Source organism: Pelophylax lessonae (genome assembly GCF_965119305.1).
Source record: "Pelophylax lessonae genome assembly, chromosome: 5".
Taxonomy (NCBI): Eukaryota; Metazoa; Chordata; class Amphibia; order Anura; family Ranidae; genus Pelophylax; species Pelophylax lessonae.
Genome location: NC_138772.1, coordinates 192,486,061 through 192,498,979, shown reverse-complemented (window position 1 = coordinate 192,498,979; position 12,919 = coordinate 192,486,061). Strand labels below are relative to the sequence as shown.

The 12,919-nt window shown below is 45.0% G+C and overlaps 1 protein-coding gene across 4 annotated transcripts in view; it reads right to left on the bottom strand.

The window, feature by feature from the left end:
* BBS9 (Bardet-Biedl syndrome 9) overlaps positions 1 to 12,919 on the bottom strand; it is a 629,867-nt gene that overhangs the window by 555,743 nt on the left and 61,205 nt on the right. For all 4 annotated transcript variants that reach the window (XM_082258749.1, XM_082258751.1, XM_082258748.1 and 1 more), the window contains exon 5: positions 6,831 to 6,895. In XM_082258749.1, coding sequence (XP_082114875.1) covers positions 6,831 to 6,895 — 65 coding nt within the window. The remainder of the gene's footprint in view (positions 1 to 6,830; positions 6,896 to 12,919) is intronic.

The window sequence follows — 12,919 nt, the reverse complement described above, 5'->3', positions numbered from 1 at the left end:
CACCCCCACTCTCTCCCTCTCTCTGTGTCACCCCCCCTCTCTCCGTGTCATCCCCCCCTCTCTCCGTATCAGCCCCCTTTGCCTCTCTCCATGTCAGCCCCCTCATCTCCCTGTCACCCCCTTTGCCTCTCTCCCTGTCACCCCCTCTCTCTCTCTGTCACCTCCTCTCGCTCTCAACCCCCCCCTCTTGTCTCTCTCTGTCAAATCCCCTTTCTCTCTGTCGAACCCTCTCTCTATTGGTTGTTGTTGTTGTTAATATTTATTTTTGTAACTTAATTCTGAATAAAACATTTAAAACTCTTAAGGCCTGGCTAGTAGCTCAGGAATTGAAATTTTGAGCCCTGCTCTATGATAAATATTTTATCATGATTTATTGGATGATTTAGTGCCTATACAATGTATTCGCCTTTTTACCAATTATTAATAGTAGACATACAGATTTTTAATAGCCCATCCGAGGATCTAGCAGGTATGCCCATCAGATCCACCCTTCCTCTTCTGTGCCTATGTTGGAGAACTTCCACCCTCACGGGCGGTTGCTGGGAGATTGGCCACAGCCTTGTATTGCAAAGGGTGATATAAGAGCGTGTTGGTCGCATCTGGAGCCACGCCCCGGAAGAGGTCAATCTATGATAAAACTAGTCGGGTGGTTCCAGACATGACGTTGCCCCGCCCCCAACGCCGGGCCGAGACCTTCCATGTACATGCGGGATGCCGCAGCTTTGGTTTTACATGTGTGGAATTTACTGTTTAACCACTTGCCGACCGCCGCACGACTATCTACGTCGGCGGTCAGCCCCTCACAGGCAAACTGACGTAGGGCTACGTCGCTTGCTTGTGAGGGTCTAGGGAGCGAGCGCGCGCCCCCGGAGGCGCGCTCCCGCTCCCACGTGGTCACGGACCCCCCCGCGCGTGTGACCGGCGGACCCGATGTCCGCCGGCCACTCTGCGATCGGCAGGGGAGAGGGAGAAAGTCAGGCAGCTTGTGTAAACAAGCTGCCTGTCATTCTCCTCGGTGTAAAAACACTGATCACACGGATCTACTATGTAGATCCGTTGATCAGTGTCCTTACAGCTCAAGCCACAGCCAATCACAGTAGAAAGCACGCCCCTAGGGACACACACAGCCCCTCCCTCTCAAATAAAGTTAACCCCTTCACTACCAGTGTATTTTTACAGTAACAGTGCATATGTATAGCACTGATTACTGTAGAAATGTCACTGGTAACCCCAAAAGTGTCAAAAATGTCAGTCAAGGGTCCGATCTGTCCGCCGCAATGTCGCAGTACCGCAAAAAAAAATCGCAGATCGCCGCCATTACGCGTTAAAAAAAAAAACAACAAAAATGACAAAAATCTTTCCCTTTGTTAGTAAACGCGATAACTTTTACGAAAACCAATCAAAATACGCTTTTTGCGATTTTTTTTTCCAAACATAGGTAGCATAAAACAAATTGGCCGAAAATGTTAAAAAATTTTGATTTTTAAATTTTTTTGGGGGGGAATTTCATATAAAAAAAAGTGAAAAATATTGTTATTTTTGCAAAATGTACGCTCTTTTTTTGTTTATAGCGCATGATCAAAAAATCACACATGTGATCTAATACCACCAAAAGAAATCTCTGTTTGTGGGAAAAAAAGGACGCCAAATTCGTTTAGGTACAGCGTCGCACGACTGCGCAATTGTCCGTTAAAATCACGCAGTGCCGAATCGCAAAATACCCCCTGGTCAGGAAGGGGGTAAAATCTTCCGGGGCTTAAGTGGTTAATGCTCGCCTGCTACTATGTTGGAGTAAGTGCAATTTTTAAATAAATGAATTTTTTATTGTTACGGTATCACGCTATGTGCCTCTTTTCCTTCCTGGATTATTCATGTATGGGCATTACTCCCCATATTGTGAGGATTGGCTTTACTTTGATGACATCTGCTCCAGCCCCCCCTGGATCTGCTGCCTAGGTGAATTCCGAGGAGTGTCCTGTGGGATCCTTTGGACTCGCCCCATTGCCAAGCGATTTGTGGTCTATCTATTAGATTAGATAACCATAAGGGTCTGGTAAGCAGCCTACCATAAATTCTTTCTTGGTCACAGGTGCCACCCATTGGATGCTTAATTGGACACTCTGCCATTGTTGGGACTTGTGGTTCCTTTCAAGATTCCCCACTCCCCTTGGGCACTTTTTATTTCTCCTCTTTTTTCACTTAAAGACTTCTTCATTTCTTCAATTGGAGGACGTTTCTAAAAAGTTTTTTGGTTACTATAATTATACATGCTGGGATTGGTAGTCCCTCTTAATATTGGTTCATACCATTCTCACCTTTACAGGGTGTTCACATAATTTATTTGTATATCATTTTTTATTGTTTGGTGTTTGTTTTTTCACTTGTTCATTATTCATTCTTTAGCGCAACACATATTTGGTAAATACCATGGTACTGGGGCTGGGCCGGTACAATGATCTGTGTTCCAGACACAGATGGTGACAGATCGCAAAGCGCATGACAGAGAGGAAGTCATACAACGTCCACCCAGGATGGGAAAGCTCCTGCTCAGCCTTCATTTGTCTATGGTCCAGGCAAGAAGCAGTTAAACAGAACTTCTGGAGTGGACTGAACTCACTGAGAAGCACTACCATTGATCAAAAATCCCCCAAACACTCTATACATATATGTATATCCACAAACACAAACATTGTATTACCAAAAGTATTGGGGCGCCTGCCTTTACACGCACATGAACTTTAAGGACATCCCAGTCTTAGATATGGATGAGTGAGATTGGGGTGGAATAACTTGACCGGCCTGAATAGAATCCTGACCTCAACCCAATAGAACACCTTTGGAATGAATTAGAGCAGAGATTGCGAGCCAGGCCTCTGGTCTACATCAGTGCCTGACCTCACAAATGCGCTTCTGGAAGAATGGTCAAACATTCCCCCAGACACACTCCTAAACCTTGTGGACAGCCTTCCCAGAAGAGTTAAAGCTGTAATAGCTGTAAAGGGTTGGCCAACTCAATATTGAACCCTACGGACTAAGACTGGGATGCCATTAAATTTCATGTGCGTGAAAAGGCAGGTGCCCCAATACTTTTGGTAATATAGTGTACATACAAATGTTATGCCATAAATTTTTATTTAAAAAAGGATTGGGTTGTTTTACAAGGTGAAGGTTTACATATACTTTAACATATCACCGAATAATTATAGAAGTGAATCATCCCCTTCCATGTCTGTGTATTAATACAGCTCTGTGCAGTGTTTCAATCAAAGCGAGAGACTAAGGACAATCATCCTCTCATACTCATTCTACTCATCATTTCATAATACTCAACCTTTAATATTCAATCTGATTTTTATGAATTGTTGACATCTATAATAATAAGATCTCCGTTTCCCTTACTGAAATGTATTCAATCTGACTGATCTTAGAAAACAATATATGCAATAAAATATAAAAAAAAACAGAATTAATAGTGCCATCAGAGTCTGCCATGCCTATATAGAAATCTGTCGTTTATACCAATAAGGATACTAAAACTAATGGATAGGAATGTCAACAGAGTACAACGCTTACCCTTCTTATTAATTACACCTTCCCAACAAACAGCTTACTTTGACACGCATTGGTGTATGAGATGTCATAAGACTCTTTATACATTTTATTGGTTTTTCAGTGCTCTACTACAGTAGCACTACTTTTGAAAAATTTGGGCAAAAATTCCCAGCAGTTTGGATTCTGAGACACTACAGCAGGGGTCCTCAAACTGCGGCCCGCCAGGGTCCTGAACCCAGCCCGCTGGCCGGGATCGGCATAGGGCTGACTGCCTGTCACTCACTGAACCTCTAATAGGCTTCAGAAAAGGGTGGACCCAGTGCGCAGAGCACTGTGCCCTAGCCCACCCATTTGTGTGACAATAGCGAATGAAAATTCGCTATTGTCACACGGATCATCCTCCTGGCCAATCAGGAAGCGGGTCCGAGACCCGCTTCCTGATTGGCTGAAAGGCAAACCCATGCCATTGGCTGAGGAGGAGGCGGGAGGACTCGAGGAGACGCGGGGGACTGAGGAGAAGCAGCGGCTGCAGGTTAGTGCACTGGTCTCACTTCATTGAAGGGGGCACAGCACGCTGTGGTCACTCTGCATTGAAAGGGGGCATGCTGTGGTCACTCTGCATTGAAAGGGGCACGGCACGCTGTTGTCACTCTGCATTGAAAGGGGGCATCCTATGGTCACTCTACATTGAAGGGGGCATGCTGTGGTCACTCTACATTCAAAGGGGGCACGCTGTGGTCACTCTGCATTCAAAGGGGACACGCAGTGGTCACTCTGCATTGAAAGGGGGCTCGCTGTGGTCACTCTGCATTGAAGGGGGCACACTGGTCACTCTGCATTGAAGGGGGAACGGCACGCTGTGGTCACTCTGCATTGAAAGGGGGCACGCTGTGGTCACTCTGCATTGAAGGGGGCACGGCACGCTGTTGTCACTCTGCATTGAAAGGGGGCACCCTGTGGTCACTCTATATTGAAGGGGGCACGCTGTGGTCACTCTGCATTCAAAGGGGGCACGCTGTGGTCACTCTGCAATCAAAGGGGGCACGCTGTGGTCACTCTGCATTGAAAGTGGGCACACTGTGGTCACTCTGCAGGGAAAGGGGGCACGCTGTGGTCACTCTGCATTGAAAGGGGGCACGCTGTGGTCACTCTGCATTGAAAGGGGGCACACTGTGGTCACTCTGCATTGAAAGGGGACACACTGTGGTCACTCTGCATTGAAGGGGGCATGGCATGCTGTGGTCATTCTGCATTGAAAGGGGGCATGCTGTGGTCACTCTGCATTGAAAGGGGGCACCCTGTGGTCACTCTGCATTGAAAGGGGGCACGCTGTGGTCTCTCTGCATTGAAATGGGGCACGCTGTGGTCTCTCTGCATTGAAAGGGGGCACGGCACGCTGTGGTCACTCTGCATTGAAAGGGGGCACGCTGTGGTCACTCTGCATTCAAAGGGGACACGCAGTGGTCACTCTGCATTGAAAGGGGGCTCGCTGTGGTCACTCTGCATTGAAGGGGGCACACTGGTCACTCTGCATTGAAGGGGGAACGGCACGCTGTGGTCACTCTGCATTGAAAGGGGGCACGCTGTGGTCACTCTGCATTGAAGGGGGCATGGCACGCTGTTGTCACTCTGCATTGAAAGGGGGCACCCTGTGGTCACTCTATATTGAAGGGGGCACGCTGTGGTCACTCTGCATTCAAAGGGGGCATGCTGTGGTCACTCTGCATTGAAAGTGGGCACACTGTGGTCACTCTGCAGGGAAAGGGGGCACGCTGTGGTCACTCTGCATTGAAAGGGGGCACGGCATGCTGTGGTCACTCTGCATTGAAAGGGGGCACACTGTGGTCACTCTGCATTGAAAGGGGACACACTGTGGTCACTCTGCATTGAAGGGGGCATGGCATGCTGTGGTCATTCTGCATTGAAAGGGGGCATGCTGTGGTCACTCTGCATTGAAAGGGGGCACCCTGAGGTCACTCTGCATTGAAAGGGGGCACGCTGTGGTCTCTCTGCATTGAAATTGGGCACGCTGTGGTCTCTCTGCATTGAAAGGGGGCACGGCATGCTGTGGTCACTCTGCATTGAAAGGGGGCAGGCTGTGGTCACTCTGCATTGATGGGGCACGCTGTGGTCACTCTGCATTGATGGGGCATGCTGTGGTCACTCTGCATTAAAAGGGGGCACGCTGTGGTCACTCTGCATTGAAAGGGGGCACGCTGTGGTCACTCTGCATTGAAGGGGGCACAGCACGCTGTGGTCACTCTGCATTGAAAGGGGGCACGCTGTGGTCACTCTGCACTGAAAGGGGGCACGCTGTGGTCACTCTGCACTGAAAGGGGGCACGCTGTGGTCACTCTGCATTGAAAGGGGGCACGCTGTGGTCACGCTGCATTGAAAGAGGGCACACTGTGGTCATATATATATAAATAAAACAATAAATATTGTATTGTTTTTCCTGTTTTTTTGTGCACTACAAATAAAATATGCGCATTGGAATTCGTTCATATTTTTTTCAAACTATAGTCCGGCCCCCAACAGTGTCTGAGGGACCGTGAACTGGCCCCCTGTTTAAAATGTTTGAGGACCCCTGCACTACTGGGTCGTAGACAAACCCCTCTGTTATATATTTTATTGAAGCAGAAGGTTACCAACACATCTGTACCTGGCCATGCTTAAAGACCAACTCTGGGAAATCTGAAAATTTGACTGCTTATTTAGGTCTAGGGTACAGTAAAAGCACTTTTACTTACCCAATCCTCCGCTCCACTGGCAGAAGGTGTTCCTCCATGCTCTGGCAGTGGACTATCCCCCGGCCTCCTCATGTCCATAGCAAGGCTAAGTACCCTTCATTGGTCTTAATAATGTCAGGACCTTAGACCACTGGAGCATGGTGGGGAAGACGCTTTGGGGACCGGTTTCAGCAGTGCGGAGGAGCAGAGGATTGGGGAAGTAAATCTATTTTTCTATGTTGCCTAGACTTATATGAACAGTTAGCCCATGCAATGCGGGTGCAGCCCTACTTCAAAGTATCCTGTTTTTGTTTTCAAGTATCCAGCATTAGGAATGAAAGGTTATACATGTGAGTAAAGGGAGACAATTTTTCAATAAGCCACACAAAATGTGAACCAGAAGCATTGGACGCACTGATCTTTGTCCCTGAGTGGTCTTACAAAGAATACACACATCAAGATCTATTGACCCACAACAGGATTTTTAAAAAGAAGAGATGCTGTCTCACTTTATTTTACATTTTGATATGTAAATGCTTTAATATTTACCTGAGACAGAATATACGCAGAGTTTTCTTGGATGTAATACAGCAAGATGGAGAAGTTCAGTACCCCTACAAATAAATGCCATATAATAAGTAGTTAAGCAAAAGAAACATTACAAAACAGATACTGGTTTTAAAAGAAAACACACTAAGAAGGCATTTTTTTCTTATCAGCAAAAATAAACGGTAAGCTGAATACATATCAGAAGGTGCTAATATAATTAACAAATATTGTACGTCAAGGGTGCTCAACTTGTGGCCCTTCAGGTGTTGCAAGACTACAAGTCTCATCATGCCTCTGCCTTTTGGAGTCATGCTTGTAACTGTCAGCATTGCAATGCCTCATGGGACTTGTAGTTCCATAACAGCTGGAGGGCTGCAGGTTAAGCGCCCATGTTGTACTTTTACATACAATATGGGCGCTCATCCTGCAGCCCTCCAGCTGTTACCGAACTACAAGTCCCATGAAGCATTGCAATGCTGACAGTTACAAGCATGACATCTATACCCATTTGAAATCTGAGATACCGGTCAAGGTGCAGTAGAAATTTAAGCTAAAATGTCTTATGTAGCCCTAAAACACTTCCTGAGCTTGGGTGACATTGCTACGCCACCTTAAGAGGTTACTTTATCTTTATGTGGGAATTGCAATTCGAGGACAGGAAGTGTGTTACTAGCAGGTAAACCAAGTGAAAATAAAGCAAAAAAAATACCCCCCCCCAGAAGAAAAACAATGCAGCCACCACATCAAAGCAATGGCAAGTTGCAAAATTTTACTTTTTTGTTCTTGGGCTTACGTACACTTTAAAGGGATATTAATTTATTTTTTTTCATCAGTATAAAGAGAGGTTATACTTTGCTGTTCTGTGCAATGGTATTACACAGAGCAGTTCTTACCCTCCTCTTTGGCAGTCCCCCCACTGGCGCTGTCTGCACCTCCTTCCTGCAGGTGCATCCTTAGCAAGCCATGAGCCACTGGGGAAATGGTGCGCATGCGCTCCAATTCGGGCTGTGTGCGACCATAAACGCTCACAGCGCCAGAACGCCACACCCCCCTCTCCCTTCTCACAGGGGTTTGACTGACAGCAACAGGAGCCTATGTTAAGGGACAAGATAGTAGAGATTTTTTTTTACCTCAATGCAGAAAATGCATTATGTTAAAAAGGAAATTAGATTTTAGGAACCACTTTGAATTGGTTGTAAAGGGTGAAGGTTTTTTTAATGCATGAATGTAAAAACTTTTAGTGTGTAGCCCCCCTCTGCAGCCCACCCTTTACTCACCTGAGCCCAATCCCGTTCCAGCAATGTGCACCAGAGCCGAGGGAGTGGGGGGAGGGGCAGGACTAAGCCTCACTTTGTATCCCATAGACACACAGAGGCAGCTCGGGAGTGAACCAAAGCAGCAGTTTGCTATGGGGGCACTCGGGAAGGGGGAGGGGCCAGGAGGACCTGAGAAGAGGAGGATCGGGGGCTGCTCTGTTCAAAACTATTGCACAGAGCAGACAAATAGTATCATGCTATAAGGAAGGCTGAGGCCGAAACGCGTTAGAATTTCCAAGATGTTGTAACTGCTTTAGTGCAAAATAAAATTTCATAAGAAGAAACGATGGTGTGCCAGCTTTTGATTTTTATGGATTCATGTTGGACAGGATAGCCAGAGCACCGACACACAGCCTATTATCCTTTCATTGCGGTAGAGCTTGGGTGAGTTCTTATACTTCAGGCAAGTATGATGTGTTTATTATTTTAAAGAATCAAACAGGAACCTTTAGAACCACTTTTAGTATAAGCTACATTTCATGCACTTGTTAGATTAGAGGAGGCTTACACAGAGGAGGTCTTATTTAGAAAAGAATTAGAGTCAGAAAATGTATTAGAACCTCCACGCGGAGGACAGCACATAACTCACATTAAAGATCTGACAATATCTTCTTGCTCAATTAAATATATGGAATTGCAGCTAAAGCATAACATTTGTAGTGGCTGAGCATTTAGATGTAGACAAAACTTCAAAAACTGATTTGTAATTTAAATTTCAAAGGTCTTTACCGATAACACAGAAATAGCACACTTTAATCTGGTGTGAGGCAGCTCGATATGAAAAGAGATTTCAGGTAATTACATTATTTGAATTGAAAAATGATGTTAGACCATCTGAATAAATGCATAAGTGAACTAGGGGTTTTTGAATTTATTTGCTCGATGTTCTTTATAGAATGTTCTTTTTTCAATTATCACCACATCTTGGGTTATAACCAAATCTAGGCTGAATTAGTTGTGCTTTGTGTGGTATATAAAGTAAAAAGTCCACTGCCGTAAATCTTTTCTAAAACTTTTCTCAGATGCTAAAAATATCTTAAAATCCAACAAGTTCTAGTATTTTTAGAAAAAAAAAGGAGATGATCCATAGCTTTTCCTGAGGACGCCATTCCTTGATCCCTCTCTTTGTTTCAAAATCTTATCCCAGTTTCTTCTGTTTTAAATAGTAATAATCTTAAGATTACATGTAATTCATATTGGACTGCCAAACTAACATGTTGCCCTCTTCAGTGCCAAACTAACATGTTGCCCTCTTCTGTAATAGAAAGTAAGAACCATATGTTAGAGAACCCTGAGTGTTTGTGTGCCATTGCACCGTGAAATAAATGTACTTAAAGCGGAGTTCCACTCCCCCCTCCAAAAATTAAAAGTCAGCAGCAACACATACCTGTCCTGGAGTCCAGCGATGTCGGCACCGCAGCCGATGTTTCCATCGGCTGTCGGGTGCTGCCGCCGCCATTGTCGGTAAGGGAACCCAGCAGTGAAGCCTTGAGGCTTCACGGGCGGGTCCCTACTGCGCATGCGCGCTGCGCATTCCTATTGGCTCGGCGGCGGGGGAAGGAAGAGGGGGCCGAACTTCCAAGGGACGGCGCCGTATCCCGGAAGTGGGAAAGGGTACCTGTCAAAAACAGCTACCCGTTCCCTTCTCCCCCCTGAAAGGTGCTAAATGTGGTAACATGGGGGGGAGGAAGCAAATGAGCGGAAGTTCCACTTTTGGGTGGAACTCCGCTTTAATATTTTTCTGTAGGTCCCGACAGTTGGATGGGGTTACCAGTGACATTACTACAGTAATCAGTGCTATACATATGCACTGTTACTGTAAAAATGACACTGGCAGTGAAGGGGTTAACTTTATTTGAGAGGAAGGGGTTATGTGTGTCCCTAGGGGCGTGATTCTTACTGTGATTGGATGTGGCTAGTGGTGTAACAGCACAGATCAACGGTCCTACATAGCAGGACCATATGATCTGTGCTCTTACACAGAGCTCAGAGACAGCAGCAGGGGCCTTTGACTCCTGATCCTTTCGATCACACCCTCTGAGGAGAGAGCAGGGGGCAGAGTCTCTATTTTTCTTAAAAATTGCACCACGTTCGGACTGCATCTATGTGAATGGCCTTTATAGAAACACTTTTTTTCACTTGTCATGTGAATAAATGCGTACTGGAATGCATCCGAAATTGCATCAGTGTGAACCAGAGCTTAGTAATGGTTCCATACTAAAAACCTTAAAATAAATTTAGAGGTTCCTCTGGGGTAAAATGGTTGAAAATAAGTAGTCTTCTTAGACCCCAGGACACCACTGTCAGGTAAAATAATAGGAAGGCTGACTGGAAAAGATTCAGCTTATTTTCCATTTTATTATAAATGCAGATATATGCCAACCTGCTGGCTCATAGCCTACCAGGTTCTAATGCTATAAATGCCAAAAAATATTCATCTTGACATAAATTTAATTCATTGCATTCAGAAACAAGAAATAAATCCTGATGTAAGAACTACTTAGCATTGGTATCAGACAAACTTAAAAAATGCATCAATCTCAGTGCAGACATCATGTCCCTATTCCATCCAATTCCCATGACAGTTGTTTGATTAATTATTTTGACTGTACAGGGCTGCATGCAAGTTAAAGTCAAATAAACTACTTTAAAAGGGAATGTATAATGTGATTATGTCTTGTATTATGCTAGATAAATGCTAAACTTAAACCAGCACTTTGATCTTGTATTAAATTTCAGCATTTTCCAATACTTTAGAAGTGAGGTGCACAGAACTGGAGCCCCAGGAATGTGTTCTTACGCCAACCATGCGTCCGTATTGCCTGAAGTTTTATATTTCAAATTCAGATATGAGCAGCCGGAAAAAAGTAAAATTAGTATTAGTACGGTCATCTGGGCAAAATTCTATTGATTCTAAGACGTGTAAATCTCTAAACTAAAACGTATAAGAAGCTTCAGATCGAAAAAGATGTAATCAAAAAAATGGTAAACAGAACACAGACATTTTGTAAGAGCGCTACTGTATTCTGCCAGCAGGGGTGGGCAAGGAGCCTTCCTGGCTAGCAGAATACAATCATTGCTGCTAGCGGCTATAACTGCTGGCAGTAATCGCATGAAGAAAAATCCAACATGTTGGTTGTACCGAAGTTGATAGATGGATCGACTTGGGTACAATCAGCCTCCCCATACAAAGAACAAAATTCACCCAGTCCATGCTGAACGGGCTGAATTTCGATCCATGTATGGGCAACCTAATGCTAGAGACAAAGCCTTTATGGCCTTGTTCACAATGACATACTGCAGGCCTTGTTTGCCCACACACCTCACGCAGGCACTTCCATTGCTGTCAATTGGGACGCAGTGGCTGAACAGACGTGCCGCTTCTTCCAATTTGACAGCCGTGCGGGTGCACGGCCCTGAACACAAATTAATATGAAAAAAAAAAAACCTCTCTTGCACTGCCAAACTCATGGTATTAAACCCACAGGAGCTGCTACTAGCACCCTAATGTGCTCCCAACTACCCTTGAACACAAACTGTCTGTTTAAACTCCTGCATATCTCCCTATGCCAGGGGTCTCCAAACTATGGCCCTCCAGTTGTACAGGGACTACAAATTCCAACATACCTAGTCATGTCTGTGAATTTCAGAGTTTTACAATGCGTCATGGGACACGTAGTTCCGCAACAGCTGGAGGGCCGTAGTGTGAAGATCCCTGCCCTACGCCAACAGAGCCCTCACAACGGTTTACGCAGTGAAGGAGACCTATACATTTAAAGATGCATATCATAGTCTGATTTAATGCTCTATTTTAAAGTGTATGTAACTCCAAGAATAAGCGTCTCTTTTTTTGGTTTCTTTAGGTGTGGTAAATATATCATTAAAAATGTTTGTTATATGTGTTTGATAAATTTTTAAAAATATATGTTGACCTTGTGGGCTAATAAGTACAGAACCATGCACCTCTATTTTATGGACAATAAGAAAGAGCAGGGTTCCATAATCCTATCTTGTTTTTGTTGTCTTAATACAGAGGGGTGGGTGAGTGTTGTCATCCTTGGAAGTGTGTTATTGGTAGAATCACTAGATGAAAAAAATAAATAAATAAAGCTCCTGTCCCTTTAAAGGTACAAGTTGTAGCATAGGGCTTTTGCCTTTTCAATTGTCCCTCTCTATCTTCTACAGTACCTGGTTGATCGTGCCTGGTCCTGACTTCCACTCTGTGAGCTGACCATGTTTATCATGGCTGCTAAGCCATGAAAGTGTGGTCAGTTTACGTGCCTCCATCATAAAAGCTCTCCCCTGTGTGTCACTGCATCTCCCCCATTCTCCCCACCCCTTTCCCTGTCAGTTCCGTAGTCAGCAGTGAGAACACGATCTCCTCCACTCCCCACCCCTCCCCTCCTCTCTCTTTCCCGCCCTTCCCCTCCTCTCCTGCTGCTATTCCGCCTGTAAAAAGTTAGTACCAATTCCTGCCAGCCCCTCTGCAATAGGATTATGTACTACAAAGTGTTTTTTTTTTCAATTCTGTAGCTAAATGCCTTTGTTCACATCACCGATGTGCAGTCAGGTGTCCGCCCGCTGATGTCACAGGGGAAACTCAGCCCCTCCCACTGTAGTCCGTACATTGAGGAGGGAGAGCAGCGGGTGGTCACGTGACCGCACATCGGCAATATGAAAAAAGGTATTTAAGTGCTGAATTAAAAAAAAAAAAACCACACACTGTGTAGTAGATCTTCTTATTGCAGAGGGGCTTGCAGGAATTAATATCGC